The sequence below is a fragment of the Bison bison genome, unplaced genomic scaffold, assembly GCF_000754665.1.
Source record: "Bison bison bison isolate TAMUID 2011002044 unplaced genomic scaffold, Bison_UMD1.0 scf7180017864162, whole genome shotgun sequence".
In the NCBI taxonomy this organism is placed as follows: Eukaryota; Metazoa; Chordata; class Mammalia; order Artiodactyla; family Bovidae; genus Bison; species Bison bison.
The window spans coordinates 3428524-3444426 of NW_011494734.1; the positions used below are offsets into that span (position 1 = coordinate 3428524).

Sequence of the window (15903 nt, forward strand, 5' to 3'; positions counted from 1 at the left end):
CAAACTGTGGAAAATTCTTCAAAAGATGGGAATACCAGACCACTTTACCTGTCTCCTGAGAAATCTGTATGCAGATCAAGAAGCAACAGTTAGAACTGAATGGACTGGTTCAAAATTAGAAAAGGAGTACATCAAGGCTGTATATTGTCACCCAGCTTATTTAACTTATATGCAGAGTTTGTCATGCTAAATGCCAGGCTGAATGACTCACAAGCTGGAATTAAAATTGCTGGGAGAAATATCAACAACCTCAGATATGCAGATTGTACCATTCTAGTGGCAGAAAGTGAAGAAGAACTAAAGAGCTTCTTGATGGGGGTGAAAGAGGAGAGTAAAAAGTTGGCTTAAAACTCAACATTCAAAAAACTTAAGATCATGGCATCTGGTCCCATCACTTCATGGCAAATAATGGGGAAAAAGTGGAAACCGTGTCTGATTTTATTTGCTTTGGCTCCAAAAATCACTGCAGATGGTATGTGCAGCCACAAAATTAAAAGACGTTTGCTCCTTGGAAGAAAAGCTATGATAAACCTAGACAGCATATTAAAAAGCAGAGACATCATTTGGCCAACAAAGGTCCATCTAGTCAAAGCTATGGTTTTTCCAGTATTCATGTATGGATGTGAGAGTTGGGCTGTAAAAAAGGCTAAGCACCAAAGAATTGGTGCTTTCAAACTGTCATACTGGAGAAGACTCTTGAGAGTCCCTTGGACAGCAGGAGATCAAACCAGTCAATCCTAAAGGAAATCAACCTTCCATGTTCACTGGAAGCACTGATGTTGAAGCACCATTACTTTGGCCACCTGATATGAACAGCCAACTCGTTGGAAAAGACCCTAATGTTGGGAAAGATTGACGGCAAGAGAAGGGGGCAACAGAGAATAGATGGTTGGATGGCATCACCAACTCAATGGATATGAGTTTGAGCAAAGTCTGGGAAATAGTGGAGGACAGGGAAGCCAGTGTGCTGCAGTCCATGGGGTCGCAACAAGTTGGACATAGCTGCTGAACAATAACAAGGGTCTTTAAAAGGGTAACTATGGCAAATGGATGGGGAAACAGTGGAAACAGTGACAGACTTTATTTTCGTGGGCTCCAAAATCACTACAGATGGTGACTGCAGCCATGAAATTAAAAGACGCTTACTCCTTGGAAGAGAAGCTATGACCAACCTAGACAGCATATTAAAAAGCAGAGACATTACTTTGCCAACAAAGGTTCATCTAGTCAAAGCTATGGTTTTTCCAGTAGTCATGTATGGATGTGAGAGCTAGACTATAAAGAAAGCTGAGCACCAAAGAATTGATGCTTTTGAACTGTGGTATTGGAAGAGACTCTTGAGAGTCCCTTGGACTGCAAGGAGATCCAACCAGTCCATCCTAAAGGAAATCATTCCTGAATAGTCATTGGAAGGACTGATGCTGAAGCTGAAAATTCAATACTTTGGCCACCTGATGTGACTAACTGACTCATTTGAAAAGACCCTGATGCTGGGAAAGATTGAAGGCATGAGGAGAAGAGGACAGGATGAGATGGTTGGATGGCATCACCTACTCAATGGACATGAGTTTGAGTAAGCTAAGGGAGTTGGCAATGGACAGGGAGGCCTGGCGTGCTGCAGTCCATGGGGTTACAAAGAGTCGGACACAACTGAGCGACTGAACTGAACTGAAAGTAAAATGAGGTCATTGGCGTGGGCCCTAATCCCATATGACTGATGTCTTTAAAGAAGAAGATATTAGGACATAGGTACAGAGGTAAAGACCCAGGGAGAAGACAGTCATGTACAAAGCCAAGGAGAGAAAGAGGCCACAGAAGAAACCACCTCTACTGACACCTTCATCGCAGACTACATGCCTCCAGAACTCTGAGAAAATACATTTCTGTTGTTTAAGTCACCCAGTCTGTGCAGTTTGCTACGGCAGTCCTAGCACACTAACACACCTTCCCAACACATCTGTCTGACAGATGAGGAAGTGAAGGCTCAGAGAGATCACCTAACTCGCCAGCTATTCGCAGAGAGGCTTCAATTGAGGCTGAGTGAAGACCTATCAAATCCAGGCTGAATGAAGATCTTTTCTGCCTCTGGTTTCTGGTGTAATAGCAGCCTGAAAAATGGATGTCAGAAGGAGGAAAAGGACAAGAATTCTGGAAACAAGCAGGACACAGATTTAGGAGGTTGTGGTGAACAGGGACAACTGGAAATATGAGCTGAAACAAAATGAACACTAAGAATAAGCAAATGCTTCAACAGTGATGAATGAAAGGTAAGCTGACTCAGCAAACAGAATCTGAACAAAGGCACTTCTGAATTCCAACCAGTGCTTGACTCATAGAGAACAACTATTGGGTGTTAGATAGGCTTGAGGACGTATTGGACAACACAGGGAATATAGCCAATATTTTGTAATAACTGTTACTGGAGAGTGACCTTTAAAAATTATATAAAAATGAAAATTTTTTTCAGAGAGATCAAATGTTGCAGGCCAAGATGACCAAGAACTTGAACATATCATATCATAAAAAACATTTCATATCATAAAAAACTAAATAAAATCTGGGTGACAATTTGATAGAAATCTGGGTGACAACTGAAGTGAAAAGCAGTACATGCCCAGATCTCCTCACACCTTCCTTAATAATCTTGACGGTCTTTCTCACTGATAAAAGGAGACAAGGATAAGGAAATGGAAAGTCATACTTTGATAGATTCTTTGGCTTATGCATTTACTAGTTGTTCAGGCTTAATTTATTTTTTACCTATTCAGAAATATAAGGAAATAATACTTTATATTAAACCTGAGAGAGTATTAGGCTAAGAATTTTAAAATAAGGGGGAAAAAACCCCAATAACTAACTGAACCATGGCAAACCCTCCCACGGGACACACCTCCTGGGTGGTGACACCTGGAGAGAGACTAGCCTGATGTCTCTATGTTGCAAGGGAACCTTACAGCTATCCTGGCTGTGCTTCCTTATTCCTCCCTTCTGGAACCTTCCAAGTCCCAAAAGGCCAATTTCCTGTGAGGTTAGGAAGCTGCTGGAAACCAGGACAATGCATTTTACCTACAGAAGGGAAGTCTTTCTATGCTGTTTGCTGAGTCATTGACCTTCTCAGGCCTTACATTGCTGCATGGCTGTTTCTGAATTTATACTAAATAAAAAAGCTGTGAGCTTGGAAATGTCTGGCTATGTACAAAAACAGACTGTCAATATGCTAACTAGATTATGCAAGCCTAAGAAAATCCAATCCAGTTAGTAAGCATCTATCTGCCTGAAAACATTCTCATATAATCCAGCAGTCCCAAGCCTGGGCCTGTATCCAGACTATAATTCAAAAAGATGTTCACATCAGCACTATTTATTATAACCAAGACATGAGACAACCTAAATGTCAGTCTACAGACGAATGGATAAAGATGTGGTACATATATACAATGGAATGCTACTTAGCCATAAAAAGAATGAAAGAATGCCATTTGTAGCAACACAGATGGACCTAGAGGTTATCATACTAAGTGAAACAGAGAAAGACAAATACCATATGATATCCCTTACACAGTTAAGTCCCCTACATACGAACTTTCAAGTTCAGAATTTTCAAAGATGTGAACATGTTACTACCCAGACATCACTGGATCTTTTTTCTTCAAGAGAGTAGATAGAATTGGATCCAGCAAGGAACCAGAACCTGTGCCATCAACATCAGGCGTGGGTGAAATCCCAGCTTGCCCTCCGTCTTCCTTGTTGATGACCCTTTAGCTCTACCATCTCCCACCTCCTTTCCCTCCTCCAGTTGGTAACTCTTCTCGCTGTTCCCTTGATGCCAGCCCCTAGATGTCAACTGTTGTACTGTACTACTGTACTTTCCAAACTATTGTAAGATTAAAAATGTTTTCTTTATTTTTTGTGTTGGCTTGTTCTTTTATGTATCATTTGTGTGAAAAGTATGATACACCAATTATAGTACAGTACTACACAGCTGATTGTGTTAATTAGGTACCTAGGCTAACTTCGTCGGTCTTACGAATAAACTGGACCTAAGAACTCTCAAAACAGAACTTGTTGGTACATATGTGACTTATTGTATGGAATTTAAAATATGACACAAATGAACATATCTGTGAAACAGACTCACAGATATACAGAACAGACTTTTGGATGCCAAGAGGGTAGGGATAAATTGGGAGTTTGGGATTAGCAGATGTAGCTATTATATGGGCTTCCCTGGTAGCTCAGCTTCCCTGGTAGCTCAGACAGTAAAGAATCTGCCTGCAGTGTAGGAGACTCAGGTTCGATTGCTGGGTTGGGAAGATCCCCTGGAGAAGGGAATGGTAACCCACTCCAGTATTCTTGCCTGGAGAATTCCATGGACAGTGAAGCCTGGCAGTCTATAGTCCATGAAGTCACAAAGAGTCAGACACAACTGAGTGACTAACACTTTCACTGTCACACTTTCTGGTGGCTCAGAAGGTAAAGAATCTGCCTGCAGTACAGAAGACCCAGGTTCAATCCCTGGGTCAGGAAGGTGCCAGTGGAAAAGGGAAATGCTACCCAAATAAATAAGGTTCTACTATATAGCACTGGGAACTATATTCAATATTCCACAATAAACCATAATGGAAAAGAATGTGTATATATATGTATATACATATATACATATATATATACCTGAGTCATTTGTTGTATAGCACAACACTGTAAATCAACTATAGCTGAATAAAATAAATTTTAAAAAGAAATAAACACACTCTTCATCCTCATCCCCTTCCTGTCTTCACCACTCTTAATGGTATCAGCAGCCTTCAGGTTCCCCAGCTCGGACATCTCAGGAATCTTTGATTCATCCCTTTCCTAACCCTGCCTTCTGCTCTTCTGCTTCTAATCTTTCTTCAGTTCATGGTTCAACCTTTGACTCCCTTAACAAACAGAGGCTCCTCCTCTGGGTAATGACTCAAAGTTAGCAGTCGCAGAGGGTAGCAGAGTATGGCAGCAAGGGGTGATGTATGATTAGAAAAAGCTCACCACGTCAGACTGCCAGGACGCCAGTTACAGGAGGTGGTTCCCTCCTAGTTGAGAACCACAGCCCTGCCTAAGTCAGCTCCCCCTTACCGCGGACCTTGAGAGCCCCCTGCCTCTATGCCTTCTCTTCTCCATGCCTCAGGCCCTCCTTTGCTTTTCCTCTTGGCTCCCTCATTTCCTGAAACACAGGTCTCATTTCCTGTCCATAGCTCCCCATCTCCTATAAAGTTCACACTCCTCAGGAAGGAAGCAAGGTCCTTCTGGCTATAGTCTTACTTCCTGTTGGTCCCCTCACTGGCCCAAGTGTAGACATTCAAGGCATGTCTACATAGTACATGCTGAACAAACTCTGTCCAAACTGTCCCACAGACAGAGAGAGAGAGAGAAGGCCTTTTCCTCTGTCAAGAAGGCCTTTTCTTCTACCTCTTCCTCCTAAAATCCTGCTCACTCTTCCTGACCCAGGTCAAGTGCAATCACAGTCCTCTCCTTGTAAAGCTTTCTCCTTTATTCCAGGCTAAAATGAATCTCCCCATCCTCCATGCTGATGTACATTATCCGAACTTCTGCTATAGCAGTGAACACACCTTGCCTTGTATCGAGTTATTTGCAAGTACACCTTCTTCCCTTGGGCTTCCCAGGTGGCACTAGTGGTAAAGAACCCACTTGCCAATTCAGGAAAACGGGTTCAATCCCTGGGTTGGGAAGATTCTCCTGAGAGGAGGGCAGGGCAACCACACCAGTATTCTTGCCTGGAAAATTCCATGGACAGAGGAGCCTGGTGGGCTACAGTCCACGGGGTTGCAAACAATCGGACACAACTGAGCAACTGAACAACAACAGGCAGACAACATCTGAGGCTGAGTCTTAATTCTAACTGCCAGGTTGAGCTCATGGCCAATAAAGAAACAAAGTGGTTTAGAGAAAGTCCTCCCCCGCCTCATAGGAGTAGGTGTCACAGTGTAAACCTTCCCCCTACCTTTTCTCCAAGCAGCAAGAGTGGGTTCCTGGGGAGAAGCAAGGGGATGAACCCAGGCCTGGGGACAGGTAGCCCAGCATCTCCCCTAGTCACATTGACCTCAATGCCCACCCCTGACCCTAGGCCTCCCCGGTTCATGAAGAGGACACAAGCAAGACTTTAGTGGTTACCTGCCCACATGGTAAATCAAATCTACCCTGGGCACCTTTTCTAAAACCTGCAAGGGTAGAGATAAGGCCCCCATGCCCAACAGAAAACGATTCAAAAGTGATTTTAATCTGAGAAGCAATAAGTAAATTATGGGTTTTGTGTGCACCAACATGTACTTTAAGCCATATGAAGCCTGTCATTTCCAGGCAGCTGCTTAAGAAGAAACAAAGAGACTTTGTACAGGGCCATTCCTTAGTCCTGGAGTCATTTTACATCTCTCAAAGAAAAAGGATGGGAAAAACATCCTCACTGAAGAAAGCAGGCACATTTCTTAAAGAACTGTAAAACCGTTCCCACAAATTTTGCAAAACCTTGAAAACTAAAGATAACACACTTCCTTTCCAGTTACCAAAGTCAGCATTAAAATATCAACCCAAGGGGGCAGGGATTTACTCTCCAGATGTTTTACTGTGGTTTGGGAGTGAGTCAAAGCTGTCTCTCTCCATGGGGAAATTAACAGATATCTAATTAAAAGTTTACAGTCGAATCATAGAACAGTGGCTCTCTCTACTTATTGCCACAAAGATAGAGTATCTGTTAAGTGTAGTTATCCATGCCCATGTTTAAAAGCTGCTCAATTATCCTAATTTATAGCAACAATAATGTTTAGGTTCCCACTTAGGCCAACTCACAACAGCCATCCATTCTGAAAGGGGGAATTACAGAATGCTCTCATTTCTGAGAAAGAGAAGGATTCCTTACCTTGAAGGTCATGATGAGATGAGTGAAATGAAATTCTGCTTCCAAATCCAGTTGGATAGTGACATTCTCCACGCCTATAGGATATTTTTAAAAAAGACAAAAGGAAATAGCAAGGTAAACAAGAACATCTGTGAACAATTGAGTCTATTTTCTTCAACTATCTTTACGCTCCTCATAGAAATTCTCTCTGCAGTCCACCTTAATCTGAAGATAAGATAATAACAATAACGCCCTGACTTGATTGAGGTGATAAAGCACATCTCAGAATGACTCTTCGGTTGGTCATAAATCATTCTGGAGTTCAACGTATTGAATGTGCTCCATGGAACAAGACATCTGGCAGAATGCCTTTTTAGTTGCTGTCAAGAAAGACATCCTTTGCTTAGTAAAAACTAAAAGTCTTTCCAACTCTCTAAGCCAAGGGACTCTCAAAGGGGAAACGAGAGGGGGCATTTCCTGTGCACAGTAGGGGTTCAGCTCTGCAGTCTAAAGCACAGGGACACAATCCAGTCGAAACACAAATATTCCTTTTTGTTTCTATGCAGCAGCAAAGAAAACAGGAGTCCATCATGAATGTGAGTTACGCTCCAATTTAGAAAAACCTATCCCCGTTGGAGAAGCCTTTGGGTGCATTGCCACAATGGAGAAATAATGCCAAAGAGACAAAGAATGGGTCAAATAAATAAACTGCCCCAGAACAAATACTAACATCTTCCCTTTCAGGGGAAAGCCTGAACAAACAAATGAGCCTTTGCACTATGCCCTGGGGGTCAAGTCATCCCACTTTAAAAGGCTAAAAAGGCCACTGGAGTCCCAGGGATGGGAGCACCTCCTCCACAATCCCCTGGGCCCTCGAGCCTGCCTGTTTGGAAAGGAGACCTTTCCAGGTTTCTTGTGCTCCAGAGAGCTTTTGGGGGTTCAGCTTCCGGAGCAAGAGAGGTCTTAAATGCAGAAAGACAGGAATGTGTCAGAATGAATCATGTCACAGGCTGGTGTATTTTCAGGAAATCAGTAAGACTTTTGAAATAAACTCTCCCACTGGAAAACAGCCAAGTCAATTGGGGGTGGGGGTGGGGGAGGGAGGGAAAGTAGTCACTGGAACGGATATGAGTTAGTTGGAATGTTAAAGAAAAACAGTATCGTCATGCTAACTAACCTTATCTAACTTCTGAAAAAGAACCATATTACAAACCTTATCTAACTTCTGAAAAAGAGCCATATTACAAACCGACTCTCAAGGTTTCTTTCTGAGCAACATGTTAGCTAAGCAACTGTCCGTCTCTCCCTTCCCAGGCTTTTAAGTACCTGAACTATTTGTTTAAAATGAAGAGATAACGAAATAATGTAAAGTCAGAGCAAGACTAGGACCAGTTCTGTAACATAAGAATGTATCTGCTGATGTGGGCTTGAAAAGCACATTCCATTTTAGATTCCTAACCTGATAAAGTGCTACAGGTTTTTTTTTTTTAATATGGGAAGAAAAATCCATGGAGAAAAGAACCAAGATCATTCTTCTATGGTGTATGGTGTATGGTCAGACCTGGGAATAAAGCATGAGGGCTAAGTTAAAAGCAGTTGCACATTCCAAGCCCGTTTCTGGGCCTGAGCACTGATAATTTAATGCATCATGTAAAGCTCAACTTGGATAAAACACACAGAAAATAGATAAAAATCACATTCATCAAGAAACTTCAATTGTGAACTAACAGACAGCAGAGAGATGATAGGAGACAGTAACAATCCGTCTGACTTTCTAAAGACGAAGTTCCATCCATCTAATCCTATCTAATCTCTTATAACAGAGACAGAGCTCTCAAGACTCTTGGTTTGAAAATCCCTTCTTTCGGGCCTTTGTCCTCTCTTGTCCCACAAACTCAGAGTTGTGGAAACTGATTAACACCTGACGTAACCAAGAAAAACCCTCTTCGAGAACTACAGAATTTGATGAACTATTTTACTGTCTGTATCAAGTATTAACTTGATACTGATGTTGAGGCACCCTTCTGTCTTTTTTTTGGCCGCACCGCACTGCACCTAGTTAGCAGGGATGTTAGTTCCCTGACTAGGGACTGAACCCTGTGCCATCAGCAGTGAAACCACGGAGTCCTAACCACTGGACTGCAGGGGAATTCCCAAGGCATCCTTCTAATTGTCTTTTGGTCTCACTGGAAAAATGTGGACAGTGAGATAGGTCCCAAACTTGTAATCAGATCTATGCTATTTCACAAGTCCCCTGTGACTCAAGTGCCGACTTACAGAAACTTCTCTTTTACCCCGAACTCTCAACTTAGATACCCTCCTATAATAATTAACAAGGCTTTAACTGATAAATTGCTTTTTGACATCTAATCTATCTCAATCAAGCTGATAACCAATGGAGTCCCAAAGCTTACCAATGAATAATCAACCTTCCCTAGAAATCAATAGTAGAAAGCATGCACAATTTCATAATCAATTAGAAATAAGTCTATGAAGAGACTTCCTCCTGGGAATTCCCTGGCGGTAGAGTGGTTAGGACTCCATGCTTCTGCTGCAGGGGGGCCCAGGTTTGATCCCTGGTCGAGAATTGGATCTTGAAAGCCTTGTGGCGCAAAAAAATGCTTCCTTTTTACAGACTGATAAATAACTGCAAAGCACCCCAAAGCTTCCTGAGCATAGAATACATAATAAAGGGATCTAGTAGTGCCCAGGCTTCCTCTGGCCAAGCTTAGATTCACTTCTTTGAGAGTCCTTTCTAATAAATGCTTTTTTAAAAAAGATATAAAGTTAACTCATTATTAACAACACATTAACTCTACTGTTAGTTGCCAAATTTCAGCATTTGACTTGGAAACAAATGCAAAACTAAGTTGAGCTTAGTTGCAGCACAATAGTAACATCATATTGGATGAATTTATTAAATCCCAACCCAAATGGCAAAGAAAGGAAAAAGGGTTGGATTCACACACTCATTAGAAAAGTTGACTTAGGGTCATCATCCATGTTGAGTGTCTGAGAAATTATGTCTAGTGTGTATTCATAGTACTATTACTAAATGTTCTCTAGATGGAGGAAGGTGGTGGGTGCTGATTTTGCCCTTTCTTTTGGGATTGATCAAAATGAAAGATGGCTGTTTTGCAGAAGGATAAGGGCCTGAGTGGGGCAAGGCCTTCCCATGCCCTCCCCAGACTGCCCCAGCACATTGCCACACTCCCCAAGGGCCCCTCAGGATGAAGACTACGAAATCCTCCTTTGGTTTCACATGAAAGACTTCTTTCTTACAGGAAGTGCATACTTTAAGAAGAAGGATCAGATTTTACCAAGAGAAGTCAGTGCTCTGGGCAGTAAATCTGTCGAAGGCCATAATTCCAGGATAGGGAAACCAATCGTAATTACAAACACCCAGGCGCCTGTAAACACTTTCCAGGTAACCAATCACACTCCATGGAAGTTATTCCCACACCACACATACCATTTTCGGATTGCCACCAGATCTTAAGGCGGTTTGGAGCAAATGTCGTGACCACATTTTCAATGAGATGACTGTCAGGGTTGAGGGTTTCATGATAAGGATCTTGTGAATTGCATATGAAGCATTTTTTGTCCTCCTGAAAGCAAAGATAGTTTCACGAGTCTGGGAAGCAATCACACACTCACATGCACACCAAAAATCAAGTCCACAATACAAAAATCAAACCTACTTTCTTCAAGAAAAACGAATGTGCCAAAATTACTTAAATGACCTAGCACATGTCTTTCACTTTTTAACTTAACGGAGTATGATATACTCCTGAAATTTTCCTCTTCTCTAGCAAATTCAAGGTCAAAAGTAAAAGAAGGCATTGTTTCCACAAGCTATTAATTTAATCAAAATGAAATTTCTAGGCTTAAGCCTTAATCTCAATGAATAGCTGGAAAAGCTTACTCTTGAGGCAAAATGCAGAGGAGGTTTTAGAGAATTTTTGCTGACATAAAGCAAACTGAAAATAAAAAGAGAACAATTCAACTGGCTTGGTTTTCCAAAACCTATATAAGGCAGAAACCAAGTATTCAGTTCAGTTCAGTTGCTCAGTCGTGTCCGACTCTGCGACCCCATGAATCACAGCACGCCAGGCCTCCCTGTCCATCACCAACTCCCGGAGTTCACTCAGACTCACGTCCATCGAGTCAGTGATGCCATCCAGCCATCTCATCCCTGTCGTCCCCTTCTCCTCTTGCCCCCAATCCCTCCCAGCATCAGAGTCTTTTCCAATGAGTCAACTCTTTGCATGAAGTGGCCAAAGTACTGGAGTTTCAGCTTTAGCGTCATTCCCTCCAAAGAAATCCCAGGGCTGATCTCCTTCAGAATGGACTGGTTGGATCTCCTTGCAGTCCAAGGGACTCTCAAGAGTCTTCTCCAACACCACAGTTCATTAGTCAGATATATTTAAGAAGCTTTGGGAACGACAGATTAAGACTTCTTAGCTTCTCCCCTGCCCCGACAGCGAATTCATGGCAGCAGCATGCAGGCTAGCTCACAAACTGCTCAGAATATCCAGGAAGGGGACACCAGGCTGCCCTGTCAAGTTGGGAGCACTGACAACTGGGACCAAGTCAAAGAATGCCAAGGACCTGAACTGAAAAATCTACCACTACTTTCAGTTTTAGAGCAGCTTTGAACTCCTGGCTTAACATTTTCCTTCTACCTAAAATGTGAGCCACGGCCAAAACAGCCTTCTTTGCACTCCATCATGGTGAATTGTAAACAGCAGCATCACTTAATGGTTCTCTTTTCCACATGAGGCTGGGCTCTCTACCCAAGTTTTTCTGAACTGCTTATTAGGTCTGAAAATGATGCCGAGGCAGAAATCTGTTGAGACCCCACACACATCTTACAAACAACATTTAACACATTATCCACCTATGGATTTTTGCAGAAAGTAATGCCTGTGGTTGGCAATTTGTTACGTAAGTGAATATTGAAACACTCCTGTCAATAATGTTTGGGTAATGAAGGATGGATTAATATGTCTCTGGTCCTCCGGTCAGCAAGTCATTAAGCAAAGGTGATATCCTTGTAAGGACAGTATCAACCTACGATACTGCATTTGTATGTATTTAGCTAGCTATTAGTTATCACCTTCTTCCCAAAGGGATTTTAAGACTGGCAAGATATACTAACTAGAAAACAGAAACCAGAAATCAGGAATGCAGGGGAACCCTGGACACAATAATTCTGATTCCTGCCTCAAGTTTTACACCTGTTCAATGTTTGAGAGAATTACATGCCCAGTTCCTTTCTCTAGGCTCTGTATCTGAAGCATAGCATGCCTCCATGTGTGCTCGGTCATGTCTGACTCTTTGCAACCCCATGGACTATAGCCTGCCAGGTTTCTCTGTCCATGGGATTTTCCAGGCAAGAATACTGGAGTGAGTTGCCATTTCCTCCTCCCGGGGATCTTCCCGACCCAGGTATGGAATCCATGTCTCCTGCACTGAAGAAAGATTCTTTATCACTGAGCCACTGGGAAGCCCTGATATCTGAAAAGCGCCCCACAATTTCATGGCTAATCATACAAACTAGAGAGTCTGGCTCTACTTGCTTTTAGACAAACAGTCCAATTCTCATTCTGGTCAAAGCAGGATCTGGTGGATTTTTCAGGATCTGGTAATTCATTTACAGGATGTCCTGGCCTTGGAGGTAAATGTTAGCATAATATTTTAGGTGAAATTTACATGCTAATGTTAAAAAAGGTAACATCAACTGCTTTTGGTGACTTGTAGTCAAGGAAACTAATACCAGAGAACAATTACCAGAACTTTAAAAAAGTGTAATTATAGCCTCCCTTCTAATCAGGAGGAAGCAGTCTAGACATCTCTGTATAAACCTGGAAGCAAATAAGTGGAATCTACTTTACCACATTCCTTTGGTTTAATTTATCAGGTTTTCAGAAAGGGCTCTCTTTCTGTTTTTTAAAAGTGACTCCATTTGAAGGCATCTGCATGCAAACCACATAATATCCTGTCCCTCTCCTGAAGGGCAGATCTACATGTAGGGGGAGTGACCAAATTTAGAGCAATTGACTTGGAACTTACCCTGTACAGGAGCCTAAACTCTTATGTTTGCTTTACAGGCCAGAGATATCAGTCTCTTAAAAAAATCAAGGAAATGGATTCTGATTCTGGGTAGTTTATGCTTTGTACCTTCTTTCAAAATTAGTCTTATTAAAAATGTGACCTTTGAAATCTACGATCTGGATCCACTTTTAGAAACAGAAAACACTCTGAAATTTCATTTTGGTCTTCCTCTATCAGGGTACCATGGCAACCAGGGCATTTTGAAAAAGCAAGCATCTGATCTTGATAGCTAATGGAGGTGGATGGGAGCAGCACCAAATGAGGAGAGCAAAACATTGGAGTGCTTTTCTCCATGATTGGAGTGACCTTGCAAGGTATTTGCTAGGGCTGGAATACCCTTTATCCAAGTGAAAGACTTGGGGAAAACCCAAGATCACCACTCAGTATATAAAAAATGAAGAGGACAAACCACCTTTTACATACATTTTCCAAAGAGGAAAGATTGAAAAACAAAATTTAAAAAAACAAAAACAAAAAAAAAACCATGGGCTTTTGGAGACCCTGGGTCAGGGCTTGCGCACGGGCCCTAAGATCTGTCTGCAGCTCTGCCTTTCTATACGGTGGCGGCAGGAAACGTTTGGCGGATGCAACTGTGCAAACTGAGATGAGGGAAAAGGGTGAGCTACCAGCCTGATCCCGGGACTCCCTGACTGCCGAGCTTCCTATCCGGATAGCTGGCAGGATATGGAGTCTCCTAGGCCTTCCCCTTCGGTGGGGACTGGAAGAGGTGTGCGCGGAGCCATCTCTCTGCCCTCACCTGGAGGTGGCTGACGATACAGTAAGGCTCGGGTTTGTGCAGCCCGCAGGTCGAGGTCACTGAGAGCTTCTGCGCTCGGCCGATGAGAAGGTCGCCTGTGGCCGGGTAGCAGCTGCCCTCCGCGCAGCCGTAGCTGAAATCGGGTTCTTGAGCGCTCACTCCGACTCCGCACAGGGCTGTGGAAGGGGCAGGCGGACAGCGTAGGGCACAAGCAGGGAGCGGGCCCACGCAAAGAGAATAAGCAGGGGGCGGAGACAGAGTAGATTCGGGGAAAAAAGCAAGATACACAGGAAAGAGACACAATGGAGTGAGGCCGGGAAGGCAGAACGTGGAGAGAAGGATTCAGAAAGAAACAGACACAGCAGGTTTGTCCAGTAACTGACAGCATCACTCCTAGGAAGCCCACCTACTCTCGCGCCCACCCTGATCAGCCCTGGGAAGCAGCTCCGATCACTACGAGGTTCCTGGACCCGGACGCAGGGAGGCAGGCGGCCAAACGCCGCACACCCACTAGTATGTGAACTCGCACGCACACGGTAGCCTGTGCATCCTTGGGTGACAGTGCAAGTGTGTGCATGGAAATTTGTAAGCGTGGGGACGCGTGAGTGTGTGTGCCCACACACTCGGAGGTCGCCTACGCTTCGCCGGGGACGGGGGATCATGGGGTTCGCGGGAAACACCACTGTCCCGAACAAGGGGCGAGTGGTCAATCCCTGAGGCTTTTGACTGGCTTCAGCGATTCGTCATTCCAGGGAAGCTCCCGATCTAGCTGTTTCTGGCGCCATCCGGGGGCAAACAGCGATGGTTAATTAAAGCCACATGGCCCCAATTTGTTCCCAGGATGAAGCCTGCACTCAGCTCAGGCACTCTCCCGGATGGGCTTCTGAGGAGCCCTCGCAGCCTGACCCCAGAGCCCAGGAAGCCTGACCCCAGAGATGGAGAGTCCCACCGAAAAAGGGCCGGAGACGCAAAGCCCAGAGCGGGAGCTGCGGGAGCACCCGGAGCTCTGGGCACAAACACCCCAGGATGCGGTCCCCGGCCACCACCGAGGGCGCTGGCGATTAATCCCAAAGCAGATTTCTATCAAGTCCCTCTTCCCACAGGCTTCCCCCAAAGCTGAGTCCAACGGTTTGGTTATTCTTCCTCCAAGCCCACCCCTTCACACACACACCCCGCGCCCCCTTTCCTCTGAATTACCTAAGAAACTGAACGCGAACACCTGGAGCCGCCCCATGTCCAGTCCCTGCAGCCCAGGGGACACGGCCACCGAGCCGCCGGCTGTTTTCCCAGTCTTCTTTTCTAGAGAGGTGGAGAGAAAAAGGCAAATATTCAGAGAAGAGGGGGCCCTCGCGTTTCCTGCCGCTCCCACGGAAGCGAAGGGTGGGAGGGTGGGGAGGGAAACATCGCGCCGCCACTGTGTCCTGCTCACCCGGCGGGACGAGCGCTCTCTTGGCGCCTGGCAGCCCCTGAGCCCAAAGAAGGGAATTAGAAAGTTTCGCCCTGGGAGGAACCAAGGGAGGCGCCTCTGCTCATGCGCACACGCGGAGTCAGGTCGGAGGGGGCCGGGCGGCCCCTGCTTGGCGGGGAGGGGTGAGGTTCAGGTCCCACCCTCCCTCCGCCCCTCCTTTGTTTTAAGGCTGCATCTGCGGATGCGATGGGGTAGTAGGTCTTCCAGTTCCGTGCGGGGCTGCTGGGAGACCGCCGGGTGCGTGTCCTGAGCGGTGCGCTGGGGTGCCTGAGGCGTTCGGGCGGGTCTGGGAGGTAGGTGTTCAAATCGCCTGGCGGGCGAGGGGGCTGGTCGGGACCTACCGCTTGCTCCTGCATTTACATTTATAAGGAGTGAGTCACGAAGAGGTGCCCAAGGCTGTAAACTCTAGCGCTAGGCGTGGGCTGGTTAACCCTTTAGAAAGAGGGTCACCTGGCAGGTTGTTTCCGAGAAAGCGGGGAAGCCCCCTGTCCTGCTGAACCCGGACTCGGCGCGACCTCGGATGTCTTCATTCCAAGGAAGCAAAGTGCTCTTCGCTCCGCTGCCTTTGCGCACCAACTCAGGACCTGCCTGGGGGGCCTGCAACCCAGGTGGCCACAGCATTGAATTACCCATCTAATTGTTTTTTTAAAATCGACTTTTAAATCCAAATCC

General features: G+C 44.8%; 1 protein-coding gene across 1 annotated transcript in view; it reads right to left on the reverse strand.

Moving 5' to 3' along the window:
• Nucleotides 1-15315, reverse strand: part of LAMB1 (laminin, beta 1) — a 77839-nt gene extending 62524 nt beyond the window's left edge. The window contains exons 1-5 of the mRNA XM_010841477.1: nt 15193-15315; nt 14961-15062; nt 13764-13939; nt 10362-10497; nt 6911-6984 (exon numbers count right to left, since the gene is read on the reverse strand). Of these exons, the coding sequence (XP_010839779.1) occupies nt 6911-6984; nt 10362-10497; nt 13764-13939; nt 14961-14997 (423 nt within the window). The 5' untranslated portion in view covers nt 14998-15062; nt 15193-15315. The remainder of the gene's footprint in view (nt 1-6910; nt 6985-10361; nt 10498-13763; nt 13940-14960; nt 15063-15192) is intronic.
• Between the last annotated feature and the right edge of the window lie 588 nt (nt 15316-15903).